Here is a 22,132-nt window from a genome sequence, read left to right on the forward strand (position 1 = left end):
TGTTATGGTGCTGCTTCCAATTAGAAGTGCAAAATAAAAATAAAATAATAAGTGATAGAAGAGAAAAATGTAGCGATAGTTGTAATTCTGTCTCCAGCAGCACATGAATAGGAGAGGAATAAAGTGGCTAGTAATATAAGTGATACAAAATGTGTTCTTATAATTAAGAAATAAACTCTGGGATGGGAGAATGGAAGCCTGACTGAATATGAAATTTGCTGGAGGTTATTAGGTAATGTATTTTTTGAGAGCGGCAGTGGATGAAAAATATAATAAAACTAATAACTCGGAATCATTTCTTCTTTTCTATCACCTTGACAGTCGTAGCTGAAAAATACTTTGTCTTTTTTTGATCAAAAGAATCTTCCTGGAGATTCAGTTTAACCTATTGTATCTACCACGAGCTTGGCACCGGTGCCACAGTTTTCAATGCTTTCTTTTACCTGGCTGGCAGGAAAGGTTCTAAGGCATGCCAGCATATATTGAGCGTTGCGAGAAAGAAGAGGAATAGTTAATTCCTCAAGGCTGTCATATTGCATAAACAGATCTCTCTGAACGCAATTAATTAGGTTCGGAGTTTTATAGGGTGATGCCCGCTGACCCTTGTGCATGCCTATTGTGCACACAGCCGCTAGGAGAGACCATGCTTCTGCTTCAGAAATGGAAACCAAGTTGAAAGATCAAAAAGCTTAAATTAAATAGAAACCTTCTTCTAGGAATTTTGTTTTCCCTTCTATTTAAATTGACAAGATGCTGCAAAGGTTACTCAAGTAGAATCTCTCTCACAACACAAATGCCTTATGGTAGTGATTTAGACAGGGAAGAAAAAAAAGATAAAAGAGGCGACTGAACAACGATGCTTTATGTTGTAATTAGCCAGGAGATTATATATGTGCGGGTGCATTTGCATGTGGGGACAGACAGACAGACAGACAACGGAGAGAGGGGCGGCATGAGGTGTTGGGTTTGTGTTCACCTGCAGCCAGCCCCGCACCACAATCCCTTCACACTTCTGTGCCGTCTGTACATAAAAGCATGTGTCAGAGGCACGGAACAATGTGCAATATGCAAGGGAGACATCAAACAAAAAAACAACACTATCAGCTCTACAAGTACACGGCAAGTGTTAGAAATCATTGACACCGCGCTCCAATTAACGGTACTAGGGAGAAGAAAAAAAAAGCTCGTTTGAAAGGATGCTTCCGGAGGTGAGGTGGAAAAAGAATCGGGAAAATGAAGCAAAAAACTGGGAAAAATGACAGTGCTGGGTGTTGATTTATTGCAGAAGCCTCTGGTCATTTCCATATATTGAAATGCGCCCAAGCGGCCAGTCAGTCAATTTCCTTTGAGCTTGCTGCTGCCCATGGGCTGCCCATGTGACTTTCCTTACTCCCTCCTCTCTGCTATTCTGCATCTCTTGCTTTGATCAAGACAAAAACATATTAAAGATATGAGCAGACAATCAATGTCAGCCATAGAGAGAACACCAGATCTCCATTTCTTTTTCTCCCTATAAAAAAACAAACAAATATGTTACTCTCAATGTGCAGTACCATCCAAATGAGCCTTATATGTATCTCATTATATGTTTATATCTTTTTATGTATATATCATTTATGATAAGATGAGCCAGCGCAGTATGAAATATATTCGAAAGGGTAACTAGGCTTCATTTAACAAGACTTATGGAATTATAAATTCAATGTCCATGATGAACCACCCCCCCCCATAACTCAGTTATGACCAAATAATTGCGAGGATAAAACCTAAAGTAAATGAGCGTTTTCCCCCAATATAAAATTTGCATTGTCCTATGATCTTTGGCATTGCAGCTTCGAGCAACTACCTGGGAAATAGATGGAGGGGAATGCAATCTGAAATTCACAAGCCTGCATGTAGATTTATGATTGCATAAGAAGCTTTATTATTTCCATATATTGAAATGTGCTGTCCTTTCGAGTCTCCCTAGCCCTTGGAGAAGATGAGACGCCGTGATCAATGTATAAAGCATGAAGAAGGAGGAAAAAAAAAAGAAAAAACCCAGCCTGGCACCAGATGGAGCAGGGTCTAGGGAAAGGTCAAGGTTAGCTCAGGCTGCTATTGAATCGGCTGCAGCCTCTCAGATAGATCTCTGCCTCGGAGGCACCCACTGGGGCTTCTCAAAATCAAATCTAATAGAAAAGGCAGTCACAGAATGAAATCGCTTCATCTGAATGCTAAAATTGTTATTAGGCTACATTAGAGGCAAATCAGGCACGTGATTACCAAAAAAGGAAACATGCCTAGCAGTTTGTGTCTGAAATCAAAGCCAGCGATATTGCCATTATGATGGAGGGAGGTATCTTGGTGGATATCTGTAGGGGTTTACATATGTGCATACTGTAGGCTTTCATATTAATTATGGGAAAGAGAGCGGCCATGGAAATTGCCTGGGTTAACCCAGTTCACTGCTGGGAATGCAGAACGCCTTTTATGTGCATCTGTGCATAAACATATTCAGATGTGCCTGTGTGTGTGTGTGTGCACATACTGTATATGTATGCCACAGTGTGTGTCATATTCAGAAATGGATAAATAGGAGAAAAAAAGAGCCCATTAACTGGACAACACACAAACACTGGCAATATACATTTTTGTGCATATATTATATTCCTGAGGAAAGGGGCAAGGACTAGTTCCATTATGCAAGACAATGGCTTGAAAGGAAATGAACAGTTGGTGTCATTTATTGATCTCAAAGTTGAGGGGAAAAAATGCCACGGAAACATCCCACGTTCATTTAACTAATTGGTGACTTCTATTTCACACTACTCCAGATTGACGACATTTTGCTTCTTTCAGGGGGGTTAACCATCAGAGCGCCAGACTCATTTAGCCACTGCCCCTGTGTTTACAGACAAACTCACCTTTTTATTCTTCATTCACAATCAGTTTTTTTTTCATTATTTTTAAACAAGAGATCAGTTATCAAAGGCTATATTTTTCAATTATCATAATGTAATGCTCATTAATGGTTCTTTATACCTAAAGCACACTCATATCTTCAGGAGGGGTTTAGTCTGTTAAAGCTAATTTCAGATACACTAGATTAAGCACGATGACTGCACTCCAAGGGTTAATAAATTTAGAATTAACAGATCATCCCAGCTTGATAGAGCTACTATAGATGATTTAATATGCAGCTTAGGCAGGCTGACAGTCAGCTCACAGATGCAGATACGATCAAACAGCCTCTAGATGGAAATGGTTAGAATGGATAGACTGCAGATCTGGGAGGAAGGTGACAAGACTTGTAAGATTTCACTAAAGAGAGACTCTTTTTAAAGACGTAATGCTCTGTATTCCCTTCCTGAAATGGTGCAGTACGTCTGAGCAGCCTGACTCCTCCAAGGAATTCCCAGATGCTTGGTAACAACCAGCCAGATCTGAATTCCTCTATTGCCCAGCGACCTTTATCTTTCCTGGGAGGTTTCACTGGTGCACTAGAAATACCTAGATAGGGCTTTGCTCTTATTTAACCATGGCTGTGTATGAATAAAGAGCTAATAGTAATTGTATGCATCCCTTTTAATTCACTTACAGGTTTCACAAGTAAAATATTAATGTTTTCTGCCATGCAAATACAGGTTTTCCAGATAACGGGTCTTTCTGTAGTTGGGGGCACCATGCCCTAAGGCTACTTAAGTTGAAAAGAAAAGCAAACCAGGAAGTCTGTTATACAATCAGCAATGAATTATGTGGAATATGTTGGTGTTCAAGTACATGGTACAGTCATATTATGGGATCTAATATCTGGAAACCCTTTATACAGAAAACTCAGAATTACGGGTAGGCCATCTCCAATAAACTCCATTTTTATCAATTCAGTTTTTTAAAAATGATTTCCTTTTTCTCTGTAATAATAAAACAGTACCTTGTACTTGATGCCAACTAAGATATAATCAGTCCTTATTGGAGGCAAAATAATCGTATTGGATTTAATTAATGCTTAAATAACTTTTAGTAGACGTGATGTTTTTTTATCCGGAAAACCCCTGGTCCCAAGCATCCTGAATAACAGGTCCCATAGTTGTACAAACAAAAAGCAAAACAGTGAAATATGAAGATATATAATATTTGTTTAATTGGGACTCTGTAGGTAATGGCATCCCTGTATTCCAGAGCTTTCTGGTTAATGGGTTTCTGGATAATGAATCCAATACCTATTACAGTCTGAGAGTGGAATGCAATGGATCGTGTTGTGTTGAGAAAACTGATGGAAACAAATATAATTAATAATTTTATGAATTTCTTGTTCTTTTTTCAAATTTTTACAAAATAGAGGCAAAAAAAAAATAAAATTTGCTTCAGTTGATTTTATTGTGCTGGCACTGTTTATTAGTGTTTCCTAATACACACAGAAAATAATCATATAAACATACCTGCTGGGAATCTTCCTTCATCTGGGACGCTCAATGCTAATTTATTTTTATAGGTTATAGCAGTAGCTTACCCTCTGTCTGTCTAGATCTGTGATCTAGTATATAGTATATCCAGTGCCTTTTTCTGCTTTTATCAATTTCTCTCACCCTCTCTCATTCTTTTCTCTATCTATCTATCTATCTATCTATCTATCTATCTATCTATCTATCTATCTATCTATATCTTTATCTATATGTCTATCTTATCCTCTGTCTGTCTAGATCTGTGATCTAGTATATCCAGTGTCTTTTTCTGCTTTTATCAATTTCTCTCAGCCTCTCTCACTCCTTTCTCTATCATCTATCTATCTTTCTCTTTATCTATCTATCTATCTATCTATCTATCTATCTATCTATCATTCTATCATCTATCTATCTATCATCTATCTATCTATCTATCTATCTATCTATCTATCTATCAATCTATCATCATCTTTTGCTATGTGTCTATTGTTTGTCTGTCCATCTATCTACCTCTTTATGTCTGCCAGCCTGTTGTCTATGATCATTCTGTCCTAACACACTCACACAAATCCCACAGGCTAATCAGTAAAACAGAAGCAGCTCTTGTATGGATAAATTCTCTGGTTCTCCAACACTCAAAGGTAAAATCACTAAAACTAGTCATTTCACTGCAATTTGCATATTTATGGTACCTCCTGTAGTTCATTATGATTGCCTAGCCGTCAGGGAAGGTAACGGAGAAAATATAAATCCCCCTTATGCAAGTATAAACAAATAAATAAAAAATGACTCCCAGCGAAAAGGCAATTCACAAACCAATGTAATTGAGAAACAAAATGAATGTACCACAGCTTCCCCAGATCTTTATACACAGTTTGCACTGTTACTGACAGCAAAACAGAAGCTGATTTGACACTGAAAAAACTGGTGCACTGGGTGCAAGTGGGAGGATTATTGCAAGAATTCCGTTAATTTAGCAATTTATGGCAAACAGAAATGGTGAAGGAATCTGGAATCATTTCCGGATTTAGGCTTATAAATCCTATGATGTTCCAAATGAATCCACTGGCTGTTTTGCATTCACTTCCACTGTATTACTTAAACCGTCAACGTTAAGAACCGTTAGATTAAATACGGGCAATGCGGTACCCAGCTGAAGAAGTGAAAATGGCGTGTTGTTGTTCATGCAGAGTAAATTAAAGTTATCCCCCTATCTGGCTCAATTCAAGGATTATTATTTGGGAAAGGCAAGCAAGCTATCCTTAGGCTGATGGGTATTGTTTTATTACTGTCAGTGTAGGGTTAAATTTGCACTCAGGATAATATTGTTGATATTGATCAGTATGGTATTTCCATACAATAAGTATGACTTTCTATGCAAATTATCCGGTGCTAGCCTGCTATACTAATCACCACTGCAAAAAATCACAGCAACTTTTATATATTTTACACTGAAGTTAGTTGCTGCGACTGGGGTTTTCTTAAAAGTTGTGGTGACGAATCAACCCGTTTGTCTTCACCCCTTTATCATAGAAAGCTGAGAAGAAACTGTTCTTTAAATATACATGGTACATTTTTTCATTTAAAGCTAGGTCAGGAGATATTTATGGAAACAAGGCATCGAGGCGCATATAGAGAGAAGCAATAAGGTGTAAAAGCAGTTTATTCCTACAATAAACACGAAATAAAACTGATAATCAGGGGCAGACTAGCCATTAGTGTATCAAGTGCTAAATAAGGGAGTTTATTCCCACTGGGGCCTATTAAATGCTATAGAAAGAATACATTTTAGTAACAACTCAAAAATGCTTCTTGGGCCTCTCCCCTTCTGTTATTAACACTGAATTCACACCTTTAGATTTACATAACCCTATCCCCCCCATCCCATATAACAGCTTGATATTTACTGTACAGAAGATTCCCAGTTCTTTTTTTTGTTATTTTCTGATGAAAGATTTATTTTAATATGCATAAATATTGCAAAGTGTTGGCCCATAGAGTCATATGTGAAGATTCTCTCGTGATCTTGTCATCTTCTTTCAGATAAACCATTAACCCCTTTGGCTCCTGTCCACGCAGGGCCGCTCTGAGGCAGAAAATATGGCTATATCAACCTTAAATCTAGGAGCTGTTTGTTGACCACATTCACGTTCGGAGCCCTAGAGCTAAAAGCACTTTACACCATAAAATAAAAGCACTGTCTTTTTTTCTAAAAGGTTACGTCGAGAGGCCACCCAGCCCATACTTCATAGAGAAAACTACTGAAAGGGCTATGAAATCTGCTATGATTTACACCGGCTCAGTGCATTAGGATACAGACCCACTAGCCCTTATACTGGAGATTTTCTAAGAGGTGTGTACATTCTTTTATACCAAAGTGATGTTGCCATATCACAAGATGTATCTTGAAGTTATATAAATGCTGGTAGATGCCAAATGGTATCACAGCAGAAATATAGAATGCAATTGTCATACTGCATATTCTCTGGAATACCATCACTTAATAAACCCTCATCCTGTAATTAAAGGGCACCTATCACCCTGAAAGTGTTTACCCACCAGAGGTGCTGGCTAAGGGCTGTGGCATATGGGGAGATTAGTCACCCGCAACAAATCTCCCTTGTTGCGGACGACTAATCTCCCCGATGACATCCCACTGGCGAGAATGTAAATCGCTGGTGGGATGGCATACGCGGCAACTTCTGCAAATCGCCGGCGCCCCTTATGCCATCCCACCGATGATTACTTTCTCGCCGGTGGGATGTCATATCGGGGAGATTAGTTGCCCGCCACAAGGGAGATTTGTCGGGGGCGACTAATCTCCCCGTGTGCCACAGCCCTAACAGAGCCCACACTCCGCTGGGGAAAACAATAGCTTTTTTAAAAAACAAATAGCCTCCACCAGCGCAAGGTTGTTGTGACACTCGCGGGCGCCACTACTCGCTCATTATGCGCATGTGTGTGATGAAGGAGGGTGAATCACATCCAGTCGCATGTACAGCAAACAACATGGCCACTGGCACAGGGAGCTACCACCTGGTGCAGGCAGTAAATGGCGGGAGCTCTATAAGCCCGCACCTTTGGTGGGGGACACAATTAGAGGGTGAGAGGTGCACATCCCTGCAGGCTGTTAAACAGGAAAAAATGCTAAAAGGCATTATAATAGTTGCAATTTATAAGGAAAGGATTTACAGATCCCTCCCCCTCCAAAAAAACAAAAACAGAACTGTACAGTGTGCAGGACCATAAGGAACAAGTTATTTTCCATCTGAATAATTTGCATGTGTGTTTCAGAGTCTTGAATTTCTGGTTACTGAAAACCAATGTGGATTAGACCAAGTTAAACAGTCTCATTAGTTGGGGGGGACTTTCCCAAAGAGATGCTTTGTACAAAGGCATTAATGAGCATAGTACCATTTTCATGGTTTGGCCTATTATAGCCCCACCAACATGAGTCCATGGATGGTATTTCATTTCATGCAACTAAACAAGTCTGTATGGGCAGACTTACAGACTTGTTAATGAGGTACTTTTAGTATGTTATAGAATGGCCAATTCTTAGCAAATTTTCAACTGGTCTTCATTTTTTATAATTTTTGAATTATTTGCCTTCTTCTTCTGACTCTTTCCAGCTTTGAAATGGGGGTTACTGACCCCAATAAACTATTGCTCTGTGAAGCTACAATTTCATCATTATTGCTATCATTTTTATTGCTTATCTTTTTATTCAGGTCCTCTCATATTCATATTCCAGTCTCACATTCAAACCACTGCCTCATTGCTAGGGTAATTTGGACCCTAGAAATCAGATAGCTGCTAAAATTCCAAACTATAAAGCAGCTGAATAAAGAGCTAAATAACAAATAAAAAAAAAATATCCCAGAATACACGCTCTACATCATACTTTAAAGTTAATTTAAAGGCAAACAAGCTAATTATTGTTTAACAATATGTCAGTCTCCTCAGCCTGTAACAAAATAACAGATCTATAAAACATAAACTAAATCAGCAGCCTCTTATTGTTCCATACCCAGTGAAGGCAATAAATAAGCACCCCAAATTCTAGTTTTAATGGCTCTCATGCTGGGCCCCTATTTCCAGTGCACTGGACCCTGCTAGCAAGGGTAGTTCCAAGGTTTAAGAACCAAGGAACTATGTCCTTTTGTTTCATGAAACATTTGTAATAATATAAGAACAATATAAGAAAAAAAACCCAATCAATCTTTTTTCCTATAATGCAAGCTTCCTATAATGCAAGCTTCAAATACAACAGTAGTTTAATGTGGCCATACAAGCACAGACAAGAATTTGTGCACTGTTTCCTTTTTGATATAGGGAAATATTTCTAAACAGCTTATCTCTCCTTCAAAGGTATAAAAGGGATGAGTTCTGAACTGCGTTCAGCTAATGTGTGCTTTCCAGCATGGCTGGGGAAGTCACCTCTCCAATCTAAACGAAGCATAATAATAAATAGATCTACTATAACTAAGTGCTCTTGAATTTATTGTGACTTTTTTTTTAAGGGAATCAATATAGCTATGCAATGTATTGATTGGAAATAACCACCAAAGGGTATTTCCATAACCTCACTTTGCATTTATAAATTTATTTAAATGTTTTTCCGTCTAAAGGCTACTCTGCTACCCTTAGTATCTATCAATATATTTGTGTATGTGGCATAGCAAGCATACATATGCATATATTATTTTTTAATGTCAGTAATGCTTTATAATATTACTGACACTTATGCAAAGATAGCCTTCTAAAATTTAAAGGAAAAATTAAACTCTCAGCAAGACATTGTGATATTATTCAGATCTGCTTGTACAGGAAATTGTTTGAGAACTAAAGCCTAAAAAAAGAACATAACTAAAAATGCTGAATTTTATATACATAAAACTTAATAGCCCTGTGCTTCAGCAGCCCTACAATAGTAATGATAAAAGTCTTCAAAGTTGTACAGAGGAGCCTTCCATCTTTTTATACTGATATGCAATCTTTCAAGTGTCGGCGGCACTGCACATGCTCGCTGTGCTCCAGGCTGCTGCTTAGAAGCTAAAGGTAGATGTTTTAACAAAATATCAACACATTAACAAGAGTGTTTTATGTTGTGTATTCATGCTGTATAATATTAGGCAGCCTCTATGCTTAGGTAACTGAGCATCAGCAGAAAATGAGATGGAGGCTGCCATGGTCATCCTAGGGGCACAGACCTTTACTGCTAAAGGGCCATGGTACAGAAGCTCAAAACATAAGATTTTGAATTCCTAGACAAATTATTTGTTAAGCTTTAATTCCCCTTTGAGTGCTCAATCTGTGGCCAAGTTTGTCAGTGCCACCTTCACACTAATGACTGACACCTATATAGATACATACTATTTCAAACTTTTCTCTTACAGACTAGCTTGCAATGAAAGGGATGATTGGCTCCTAGAACGTGAAATAGAAATAAATGATCTAAAAATTTTATTCCCTTCAGAGTAAGGACCTTGCAAGAATCCTTTGATGGTTCTAGTGTAAAATTTGCTCTGAATAACATAGAGTGCCCACCAAGGCTAGCATAATGTTAGCATGCTTGTAATAGATTTGATTCAAGTGACGCAAGCATAGTGTGTCTATGTATAAAGCAATGATTAGGCCACATCTCAAGTATAAGAGACAGTTTAAATACATATAAATTCAACAGCTGGAAAAATTCAGTAGGCAAGCAAACGCATTTTAGTACCACCTTGTGCCAACTGTGCCTAATAGTTGCTTTCTCCCCAACAACTGCATTCACTAGTTAAGCCTATACTAACTTATGAAAGAATTTTGTGTAAAGTTATATAAATTTAGAGCAATACATGCCTCCCAATTGGATACATACTGGGCCTTACTACAATCAAACTACATTTAAAATCTGCTCCTGTTGGTCAGTGCAGTATGGATTCTTTCCTTTATATCAGGCTTTTAGAAAGAAGAACAGCCATTAGAAGGAACATACTCCAGGAAGTGTTGACAGAACTGTGCTTGTGTACTTTAAGTCTAATGAAAAAAACATTTAAACATTAAATAAACCCAATAGGATTATTTTACCAACAATTTGGATTCATGCAGTTTAGTTACCATCAAGTACAAAGTACTGAAATATTATAATGGAGTCTGTGGGAGATGGCCTTCCTGTAATTTGAAGGTTTCTGGATAACGGGTCCTATACCGGTATCTAACTAGCCCAAACCTGCTGACCAGGTCTGACCATTATTGTAAAATATTTCAGGGAACACAAAAGTAAAACATTTTTAATATTCTCAGAACCTGTTTACCCTCACACCTGTGAAACTTATCTTATCTTTTTTCATTCACATTATCCTATAACACGTACTAAATATTTACTGTTTTCATTAAATGTTTTCATGCCATAACCAAAGTCTGTTTTATTTTTTTATTTAAAGAGTGTTTTTATCTGCTCTGTGATACTGTAGTGTTTTGCTGTGAGTTATCCAGTGCTCTGTGACAGGTTGTGATGTAAATATGTGATATCACTACAATATAGGTATACACAGTATGTATCTGCTTATAAAGTGGGTGTGAAGGGAAGAAAAGTAGGACAGTTAGGTAGCATGAGCAGCAAAAACTCTAATGAAGAAGTAAAAAAGGTATGCCTCAGGGAATGTGCATGTGAATAAATTGAGGTTTGCAGTTAATCTTCTGTGGTTCCATTCTGTTTTTCTATATACAAGTTTATGTGTGCCTTGAGCAGAGACATGGGAATGCCGTAGCCAGTGAAGTAAGGTTTTTCAAACTTAGTTAAAGATTCAGCGTGTTTTAGTTTTTGTCCCTAAGGGACCCTGTGCTTTCTCTTGAGCGCAAGTAGTGGGACTAGCTAAGTCAGGCTGTTGTGAAAATGCTGGAAATATGGTCAGATACACTTCTAGGTTCCTATAAATGAAAATAAGAAAGATATATGTTAATAACCCAAATGACCTTTGATTACAGCAGAAGGCCACCAGAGTTTGGGTCTATGTATGGGTGAAAGTCTATGTATGGGTGAAATATTTATAGGAAGAATAGCACTTTTCTTTAAAGGACATGTAAACCCCCACAAAAAATTAAATCAGCAAACAGCCTCTTTGAATCATTAAATATCTGCCACTCCTGTTGTTCAAAGGTTAATAGTAAGACTGCAGCCCCTTAATTACTTTGGATTCCTCCTCCTCCTCTAACCCACTTGGCCCCCTCCCTTAGGAATTGATTTTGGCTCTTGGCTAACTGCACATTCACAGCTATTCTCAACTCAGGTTACCAAACACACCCTCCAGTCTAGCAGCCAATGAAAATATAGCACTGCTGGTTTCCACAGAAAGTCTGTTTGAGCTGTGCACTCTGACACAAGTTTTTTTGTGTCCTGAGCTCAGTTAACCACTACAGGGCAGAATCCAAGTATCAAAGCAATCTCTGCCTGTGTAAGCCTGCATTCTTTTTTTGCATGTGCTGTTTGCAGATGTAAATGTCACTGATGATGTCAGAGGGAAAATGGCCACTGGGTGAAAGATGCTATTTGTTTTAGCAAAATGTGATGGAGCTGGGGATTTGAGGGGATATATGCAGTACAAATGGTGTGGTTTGAGTGGGGGAAATGTGCCCAACTTATATACATGGTAGGAAAATGTAAGGTTTACATGTCCTTTAAAAGATTACAGTTCTGGTAAAATGGATAAAGTAAAATAATTTAACAATAAAAAATCACAAAATCATTATTATGTTAGAATGCCACCATGTATATCGTAATGAAAGTTACATTTTTAATAAATGAAAGAATTAGCATGGCTAGCAGTGATGAGCAAAATGTTTTGCCAGGTTTTGCTGCGAAAAAATCCCATAGATTTAAATGGCTGCAACAAAAAGTTTAAAAAAAGCAGTAAAAAATTGTCATGCAATAGACAGATTCACTTATCACTAATGGTTAGATATTTCTGCTATTCTTTGGCTTCCCACAAAAACATATAGAAAGCAGGTATACAGCACAGGATAATACTGTAGCTTAAAGGAATACTGTCATGGGAAAACGTGTTTTTTTCCCAATGCGTTAATAGAGCTTCTCCAGCAGAATTCTGCATTGAAATCTGTTTTTAAAAGAGCACATTTTTTAATATTTAATTTTGAAATTTCGCATGGGGCTAGCCATATTTTTCATTTGCCAGGGTGCCACAGCCATGTAAGGTGTGCTCTGATAAACTTCCGTCTCTCTTTAATGCTGCGCTGCAAGTTGGAGTGATATCACCCACTTACCTTTTCCCCCCAGCAGACAACCATTAGAACAATGGGTGGGAAGCAAGACAACAGCTACCTGACACCTGATGATGACATTAGGATAGCACTCAATAGTAAGAAATCCATGTCCGGCTTGGGACTCCTCCAGTTACATGGGAGTAGGAGAAACAATAGGTTACCTGAAAGCAGTTGTGTAGCGCTGGCTCCTTCTGAAAGCTCAGACTCAGGCACAATGCACTGAGATGGCGCCTACACACCAAGGGGTATATTTATCATGCTGTGTAAAAAGTGGAGTAAAACATTACCGGTGATGTTGCTCACAGAAGATCAGATCAGATGCTTTGCTTTGGTTTTCTAACTGTTAAAATCTACTTGCTGATTGGTTGCCCTGGGCAACATCACCGTTAATGCTTCACTCCACTTTTTACACAGCATGATAAATATACCTCCAAGTGTAGTATGGCTTATTTACTAACGTAGGTGCTAATTTGCACAAGTGAGGTTGTCAAAAGCAACCAGTCAAGTATTTGCTTTCATTTTCCAATTTGAAGGACTGTTGAAATTGTAAACTATTAGTCACTGTCCTTGTACAATTTAACACCTCTATTCATAAATGTACCCCACACCTGTACACACACAAACATATATATATATTAGGCCACATAGGTAGTTTGGAAGCTGTAACTATATATTCATATTATATAAAATATAACACTTTTTTCTACCTTCTTCCAAATGCTAGCTTTTGTCCCTGAATGATAAATACCAGTTGTGAGGGGCACCTATATGCGCTGCCATTGGCTGATTCATGGCTCTGACAGGCAGGAGGCAATTAGTTATGTAAATAGCAATTCCTTGCTACACAGCTAGGGGGTTTGTATTTCATGGGCCGCAACAGTCCAGTCTGTATTGACCACTAGATGGAGATGGATGGTAGTGTCTATACGGAATGCCTATGCTGAGGTTAAATACATAGATAAATACAAAAATGTAGAAGATGGGTATTCAGCATTCAAAATGCGCGGTTTCAATCTAGTATGCATCTATGGCAAAAAAGAAATAAGGTGAGTACAATTTATCACCTAAGCCTATTAAACTGTAATCTAAAGCTTGCAGTGTTTGAGGGGTTAATAAAACCTTATGTTTAACTAACCACCAGCCAGCTTGCAGTGGAACAACAAATGAATTGTGTCAATTAATAGTCCAGTTGAGCAATGCTGAACAGTTCAGATTCTTTTACTATGGCTTTCTAATGGGATGATAGAAAAAAAACCTAAATGGAGAGTAACAGATGTTGAAATACAAGTATTTGCTAGTTAAATGCAATGCTCTAGAGGGTTCCCTGACAAAAATTAATTGATGCACTGCAGGACTGCTTCACACACGGTTTTGTATCCCCCCTTATCTGGTTTGGGCGATTATTTTAACCTGGCAGAAAAGCTGAAGCAGGTCTCGCTGTGCCGTTTATTGTACGAGAACTAACTTTAGATCATAAGGGGTGCCACCCGCTCTAAAAAGACAAGGATTCCTGCCACCAGCAAGCTGCCTGTAAGAATCAGGCCGTGTCTTATTTCCAACAGATTTTGTGCGCATTCCTTTAATAAGCTTCTTCAAAGCCGTCTGTGCCCCCAAGACAAAGTCCTGTCAGCAGAAACAGAAGTCCACTTTAATTTACAATATTCCCTTTTTCACAGTTACTATAAAATTCACATCTACAGCCTGGGTTTGCCATGCACATAGGTGATATCATGCCAGATGGCACACTTCAGCTTTAATCCTTCTCTATCCTGATGCTATTTTGTGATTTTGGCTGGTATTGAGTTGTAACTCATAAATCCTGCAAAACTCATAAATCCTGCAAAATGTTTCTCTGAAACAGAGTATTGTGCCGTAGCACCATTCTATCAGCTTCACTAAAAGGAATGATACATTGGGCCTATGTGTAATATTATGTAAAGTAGATTTGTCTAAAAAGTCCAAAATCTGAGCTTGCAGATTACAGTGTAAATGGTTAAATCGGCTTCCTTTTCTCACAAAGCAGCAGTTGTGTCATGCTTTACTGCTGCAATTCTTGCTATATTTTCATACAGAACATATAGACCACAGTGGTCTGAAATCCTCTCATTTTTTATATCCGTGCAGGATAACACATTTAATTAGCTGTGAAATTAAAATAAAGAGGCTCATAAAGCAATTTTAGGAAAACTGGGTCCATCACTAATTAGAGGTGAGTACAAATAAAACATATATACACATAAAATAAAATATATAACATGTCACTGTGAAAGCTCATGTGATCTGACCAAACTGTTTTGATTTTCAATGAAAATACTGTTATAATATTGTTTTTTTAAACTAGGACTTGTGAGTGTGGTATATTTTGTTAGTTTCATAATTGTTAGCAAAATATTATGTATTATTATTAAATAATATGTATTTTTATTGGTATGTTTTAAAACAATAGTCTCGTTTTAAAGAATTGTAAAAAGAAAAGATGTGTATAAGCTCTGTGGTGAGTGAAACAAAACTCCTGAGTCTGACAGATGCTAAGTCCTGATTTATTGATAGATAAAGACAAACAAGCATTCTGGCAATTTCTCCTTATGATGTCTCCTCTGAGACTTGATACTTGATTTAAGTCCACGGGTTTTGCTTTTCTTTTACTACTCCCAACATCTCTAATTAAAAAATGTAGACAAATAGGAAATATGCAGGCCACACCTTGTCTTTCCCAGCCACACCCCCCTGTTCAAGCTCCACCTACTTCCCCACCAAGCTTCATTCCTTTTCCAAGATTTGTGACAATTGTGCAAAATATGTAAAGGTTAAAAGTATTTTAAGTTTCTTACCTATGTTGGTTGATACAAATGTTGTAAAACTGAATATGCTTAATATTACTTTCTATACAGAAATACCTAAAGGGTAAATACTCCCCCCAAAAAAAGACCATAGGGTTTCTGTAATTTGTCTTTTTTCCTATTATTTTTTTTTTTACACCTTGTAATTTTGATTATGTTTTGAGCAACATATCTTCCACTGAGTCACCCCCATCTTCCTCCTGGCTATGATTATCTCTAGTTTACCTGCTCCACAGACTGACAGCCTTGATGCAATTTCATTTCCAAGCTACAGTGTTTGGGTTTATTTATAGGGGAGTAACCCTCCAGTTTGTCGGCATCCTGTGTCACTTTTTTGAAACCCATTAGCCTATTTTTATAAACATGAACGTTCAACAGAATTCCTTCTTGCATATTTCTCTTAGCACTGCTGTTTGTTTGACCAGTGACCAGTTTTATCAGCTGTCTTAATCTGGTTGAACTCTGCCTTTATTCCTTCTGCCCTTAAAGCTATGTAATCCACTGCAGTCTGTGCTTCATTGTCTGTGCATAAGTATATCTACTTCCTTCTCACTCGCTACTCTTCTCAATTAACCATTTGTATGCACAAGTCACTGCTCTTAAAGGAAGTGATACTTACAAACTGGTAACATGTGGAAGAGTATAGTGCATTTTTTCTTTCTCTCTTTATATATATATATATATATATATATGTTTGTAAATTAATATATGTATGTATTTCTAAAGGGGTTGTAAGCACTGTTAACAACACTTTAACCAAATGTTTCTGGACTATTAATCCCAGCATACACTAACATATAATGATGAATGAAACCATGCTGGGTATATCCTGCATTATCACGGTAGTGTCCTTAAGGCAATGCTGCTTCATAAAAGCTTTTGCTCAGGTCCTGAGGACCAGTGCCTTAATAAATACAAGAGGATCCTCCAATAAGAATCATGCTTTGTCTGTGTACACCCATCTCCCTGTTTTTAGTTCATTTGATCATAACTAGAAGCATTGCACAGACTTTATTATAACAGTAAATAGCTAAACTACACAATGTTCACCCTTAATTACAGTCTAATAATTGCTCAAATAATTGCACAATAATTTCCCTATTCTATATAAGAGGAAGGTGGTACTAATAAGCGGGATATTTCTCTTTCAATTGTAATTAGGTTTGGGTCACCTGCTTTGGAGAGCTAGGAGGGGACAATGGAAGAGTTTTAGGGTAATGACATACAAGGCGTTTGTGGCCCACAGGAAATCGCCTCTCCTGTAGGCATAACAGTTCCAGAAAATACTTTTCCTTAAGGCTCTGTTGACATTGCGCTGCAGCAACCTGGCACAATTGCAAGAAATTGTCTCCTTCCACATTTTCTTGCAATTACGCCAGGTCTTGCATGTAAAGTGTTTTACACTTTTAATTTAACTAGAGGGAAAGGTTTTTTTTGTCCCTATTTCTGCAGGCAACAAAGCACCCTGTATGTATCATAGCCCTTACAGCGGGTTTGTAGAACTAGGATCCAGTGCAGCAGTTAAGAATATAATTTATAATAAAAATAATGTGGCTGAATTTAGAAGACACAAAGCATTTAACTTGCCAAGTTTTCTTTCCCAGGACAGTAACTAGGAATTTGTTATGACAGTCCATTGTACTGTTGTCCATTGTACTGTTTAATGCATAAACCTTGAAACATTGTAAGTACAGGTAGGGTTGTGCTATGGCACTCTGGGCATGGTAATCAAAACACCCAACATAAGTCTCAATACCATGAAGTATAGGATGTGGACTGTGGCAGTGATTCAGCTCCCCATATATATATTCACTATAAAACCCGAACACACTTTACATAAGGCTGTGGTGTAACCGACTCAAATACCTAAATCAAAACATATTCATGCCTTGGGAAGCCCCAGATCTGTTTATAATTTAATTTTTATGAGCAGAGACCTCTACCCCTCCTTGTTTGTAATTTTGGTGCAATGCTCCTTTATGTTATAATTACATTTTACCATCTGAGTAATGAGTTGGTACTATAAGCAATAGCTATAATAAACAGTACTTTTCAGATATACTTTCTACTTTTCTCTATTAAAAAGCAACAAACTGTAAAAACAAAAGAACAATTACCCTCAGTGGAACCGTCTAATTTGCTAACTGTGGGCGCAGTGCTAGCAGAAATGGGCCTAAATTTGTGGAGGTATTAATGTCATGCAGGGAGCGACGCCACCATGCCATTATAGCATTTACTGCCAATATCATAGCCCCCAGTACACTTACGCCATAGCACCTATTGCTTGTAACTCAGGCACAAGCTGCTGTGTTAAATCCTATTGGTGCAAGGTGATCCATTTTCTCCTGCCCAAGTAGAGGGATCCCTTTTTGTAGAAGGCATATTGAGGGTAAGAGAATGCGCATGGTGCACCTGTATAATGTCCATAAGCATGCAGATGAAAGCAGTCCTATCAAAGACTAAGTAAAACATGTCAACTTTTTAAGACCAGTTAGAACCTGGAGCAAGGCATCTCTAAAGGTTTTAGGTGCAGATAGGGGGCTTTGAATAGCTAGCAGATCATTTTACCTTTCCTGCAGTGATACTGAATAGTCTAATCCAAAGCATTATGTGTCAAGGATACAGATTAGTGTTCTGATTCCAGCAGAGCAAGAGACAGTGAGAAGTCATCTGCCCATCTTACATTATGGAATGAAATATAGAATATGCTATCCTTCTATAAAATGCTTAATAGTTGCAGCTAACCTGAAATGTCCCTTTTTAAATGGTTTTTATATTGGAGGGGTATTGAAATATTTAACAAATTTAATATAAGTTTGGTTTTTAACTTTCCTGCAAATATGTTCCAAAATATATACTTATATGCCCTTTCTTATATAATGATAATAAGTAACACATCATTTGGGTGCCCCTTTGGAGCAGTAACGGGCTTGTGAGATAACTGCAAATGTGATTTCGACACAGTTTATAAAGGAAATGTGCACCTATAAAGTGCATTAGTGTGCGTCTAGTGGTGGCCACAGTGAAGCTGGAATTCTGGGAAAAACCTCTGCACTAAGTAAAGCAAATCAATCTGATTTTTGCACTAGTCACTTGCCCTCAGGTAGCAAAGGCAGCCTGAAATGACCCCCTAAAAGTAATTTTTCTGGTGGGATGCACAATTCCCAGGGGATTGCTGTAGGTAACTTCCACAGAGTACAATACAAAGTATTGCAAGTAGCCCACCCACTGTGAGTGAAAATGCAGGTAGGACCATTTTTAGGCGCTAATTGCAGGTTAGTTCCTGTGAGTGCCACTGTAGTCAGCTATAAAATGACCTGCAGCATTATCTGAGGTTTTTAGTGGCGCTTCTTTTCTACAAGCCACATTAGGAACACTCCATGTGTTGCAGTAGCAGAGGAACGTTCACTGGAACAAAAGTTGTAAACTTCCCTTTATAAATGTCTCATTGATCAGTATTTATATGTTGTTTGGCTGTTTTATGTATAATTACAAAAAGGTGTTAGGGAAGTTAGGGAAGAATGGAACCAAGGGGGGGTGGGACATAAACAGGCAAGTCTAACCTGCGGCTGAGGTGCAGCCAACAAAAGCCCTTTTTGCCCTTCCCTTCCAGCAGCCCAGTCACCATCAATTCAATTCAGACCTTTCCAAATAGTTCTCCGACAGACTGCCCTGGCAGCTAATGGGTTACACGGTGCACTTGAGTGAACTGCCGCTGCCTCCTCACTGTGTGTCACTGCTGCACTCCCTGTGTGAGGTGGGAGCATGTTCCCTCACTGTGTGTCACTGCTGTATTCCCTGTGAGTGCTGGGAGCATGTTCCTATGTTGGCTCTCTGTGTGTGCTGGGAGTATATTCCTATGTTGGCTCCTTGTGTGAGGTGGGAGCATGTTCCCATGTTGCCTCTCTGTGTGCCAGTGCTGTACTCCCTGTGTGTGCAGGGAACATGTTGCTATGTTGTCTCTCTGTGTGCCAGTGCTGTACTCCCTGTGTGAGGTGGGAGTATGTTCCCATGTTGCCTCTCTGTGTGCCAGTGCTGTACTCCCTGTGTGTGCAGGGAACATGTTGCTATGTTGTCTCTCTGTGTGCCAGTGCTGTACCCCCTGTGTGAGGTGGAACTATGTTCCTATGTTGCCTCTCTGTGTGCCAGTGCTGTACTCCCTATGTGAGGTGGGAGCATGTTCCTATGTTGTCTCTCTGTGTGCCAGTGCTGTACCCCCTGTGTGAGGTGGGAGCATGTTGTCTCTCTGTGTGCCAGTGCTGTACTCCCTATGTGAGGTGGGAGCATGTTGTCTCTCTGTGTGCCAGTGCTGTACTCCCTATGTGAGGTGGGAGCATGTTCCCATGTTGCCTCTCTGTGTGCCAGTGCTGTACTCCCTATGTGAGGTGGGAGCATGTTGTCTCTCTGTATGCCAGTGCTGTACTCCCTGTGTGAGGTGGGAGCATGTTGCCTCTCTGTGTGCCAGTGCTGTACTCCCTGTGTGAGGTGGGAGCATGTTGCCTCTCTGTGTGCCAGTGCTGTACTCCCTATGTGAGGTGGGAGCATGTTGTCTCTCTGTATGCCAGTGCTGTACTCCCTGTGTGAGGTGGGAGCATGTTGCCTCTCTGTGTGCCAGTGCTGTACTCCCTGTGTGAGGTGGGAGCATGTTGCCTCTCTGTGTGCCAGTGCTGTACTCCCTGTGTGAGGTGGGAGCATGTTGCCTCTCTGTGTGCCAGTGCTGTACTCCCTATGTGAGGTGGGAGCATGTTGCCTCTCTGTGTGCCAGTGCTGTACTCCCTGTGTGAGGTGGGAGCATGTTGCCTCTCTGTGTGCCAGTGCTGTACTCCCTGTGTGAGGTGGGAGTATGTTCCCATGTTGCCTCTCTGTGTGCCAGTGCTGTACTCCCTGTGTGAGGTGGGAGCATGTTTCCTCTCTGTGTGCCAGTGCTGTACTCCCTGTGTGAGGTGTGAGCATGTTCCCATGTTGCACCCAGCGCCACAGTGTATCCTCGCCCACCCCCAGCCCTATCGCACATTCATGGAGACGCCTTCTACACAAGTGCTTGTGCTAAATATTAATACCTGTCTTGTACCATCAGCGCCCCACTCACTTCTTCCCGCAACAACTTCATAAACCCCTCCCTGGGCTCGCCTCTAACTTCCATTTCCCTCTCATGGTTCCTCATACCGGACCCGTCATTCTCCTGCCGCCCCAGCCCGAGTGTAGGTCTCAGCACCATCTTATACCCCGTGAGGTGATTCTCCCTGACCCCTTGCTGTCTCTCCCACCCCCCCCCCGCTCCCTGGGCTCGCCCCCCTTAGCCCCAGTGAGTGTGCCAGAGACTGTGATCCCTTTCCCCTGTGTTATCTCCACAGCAGGATCACATTCCAGTTCTCCTCTCGCCTTATTTCCTTTCTCCCTCTCAATAAGCAGCGGCAGCGGCAGCGGCAGTAGTACCAGCAGCCTGTGTGTAGCTTCTCCTCCCCCCTCCCGCTTGTACCGTGTGTGCCCTCATTCCCACCCCCCTCTCTCTCTCATCACTGGCCATTGGCTTTGCCCGGGTCTCATTTTCCTGTCCAGCCCCTTATGAATGTCCATTGGTGTTGGCTTCCCTCCTCCCCTTCTCTCCCACTGGCCCTGCCCATGTTTTCTATGTCTCTGTCCATCCAGCTCCTGACGTTCAAGTTTGCAGGGACGTCACGTCCGCACTTGAACTTGCAGCTCAGGGGGGCTTTTGCCATTTTTTTTCATTTCTCTCCTTCTCTATCTCTCTCTCTCTCCTTTTTTTTCACCCCCCTCCAAAAAAAAAAAAAAAAATGTCATGACGGCTTGTCCCACAATTCATCTTCCCCGCACCATCTTTGTATTATTTCTAATTTATTTTGGATGTCAAAGGCATTTGATGAAGATATTTTCTCTGGAGTCTCCTTCTTTCTAACCCTGCTCTCCCGATGTGAACCGAGCTCTTACGAGCCACCCACCGACCGACATGTCTCGCCGCAAGCAAGGCAAGCCGCAGCACTTAAGCAAACGGGAATACTCACGTAAGTACCGATCCCACACTTACCTGCCCGCACAGCTGCCCACTGCTCCAATGCAAAAGGTGAGAGCATGACAAAACCACTGACAAGAAGGGGGAAAAAATCTTCAAGACTTTCTATGGAGCCTTTCATGTCTTCAGAAGTAGAAAGCCAAATACTTTTCATAGAAAGGATAAGAGATTGTGGCAGAGGGGGTAAAAAGCCAAATGTTGCAGAGAGTGGGGGTGATAGTGGCCACAGCACAGAGACCATGCAGAAGGGATGACATGGGAATCAGTAGGCAAGTGTGGGCTTTTTATGAGCAATTCTTCTTTTACTTGAACTTAAAAGTGGTGACCTGAAGGTGTAAGGTTTGGGCAGCGCTGGGTGCTTTTTGGCTTGCTGCAGGCATGGGGCATGCTGTATAGGCTGCTCTATCAACTGCTCGCTGGAGCCCAGGGAAAGAGACTGCTGCAAGAGGGAATCTCCTCTGTGGCCGCTGCTGCTGCTTTTCTTCCCAAAGAAATCTTCATTCTTCTTTCAAAACTTTTTATTTTTTTCCTCGTTCCACCGCCGGCAGAGGAAATCCCTTCCTTTTCCC

At 40.0% G+C, this 22,132-nt stretch overlaps 1 protein-coding gene and 1 long non-coding RNA gene across 5 annotated transcripts in view; one reads left to right on the forward strand and one right to left on the reverse strand.

The window, feature by feature from the left end:
- Positions 1-844: 844 nt before the first annotated feature.
- LOC116410808 lies at positions 845-21,661 on the reverse strand. The gene is made up of 2 exons (XR_004222646.1): positions 21,579-21,661; positions 845-1,510 (listed from the first exon to the last, which is right to left on the reverse strand). It is a non-coding gene; the product is annotated as an uncharacterized LOC116410808 (long non-coding RNA).
- bcl11a (BCL11A, BAF complex component) overlaps positions 20,870-22,132 on the forward strand; it is a 91,909-nt gene continuing 90,646 nt past the window's right edge. For 2 of the 4 annotated variants that reach the window (XM_012963166.3, XM_018093948.2), the window contains exon 1: positions 20,872-21,555. In XM_012963166.3, the coding sequence (XP_012818620.1) occupies positions 21,501-21,555 (55 nt within the window). In that variant the 5' untranslated portion in view covers positions 20,872-21,500. 4 annotated transcript variants of the gene reach the window in all.

This window comes from Xenopus tropicalis, chromosome 5, assembly GCF_000004195.4.
Source record: "Xenopus tropicalis strain Nigerian chromosome 5, UCB_Xtro_10.0, whole genome shotgun sequence".
Taxonomy (NCBI): Eukaryota; Metazoa; Chordata; class Amphibia; order Anura; family Pipidae; genus Xenopus; species Xenopus tropicalis.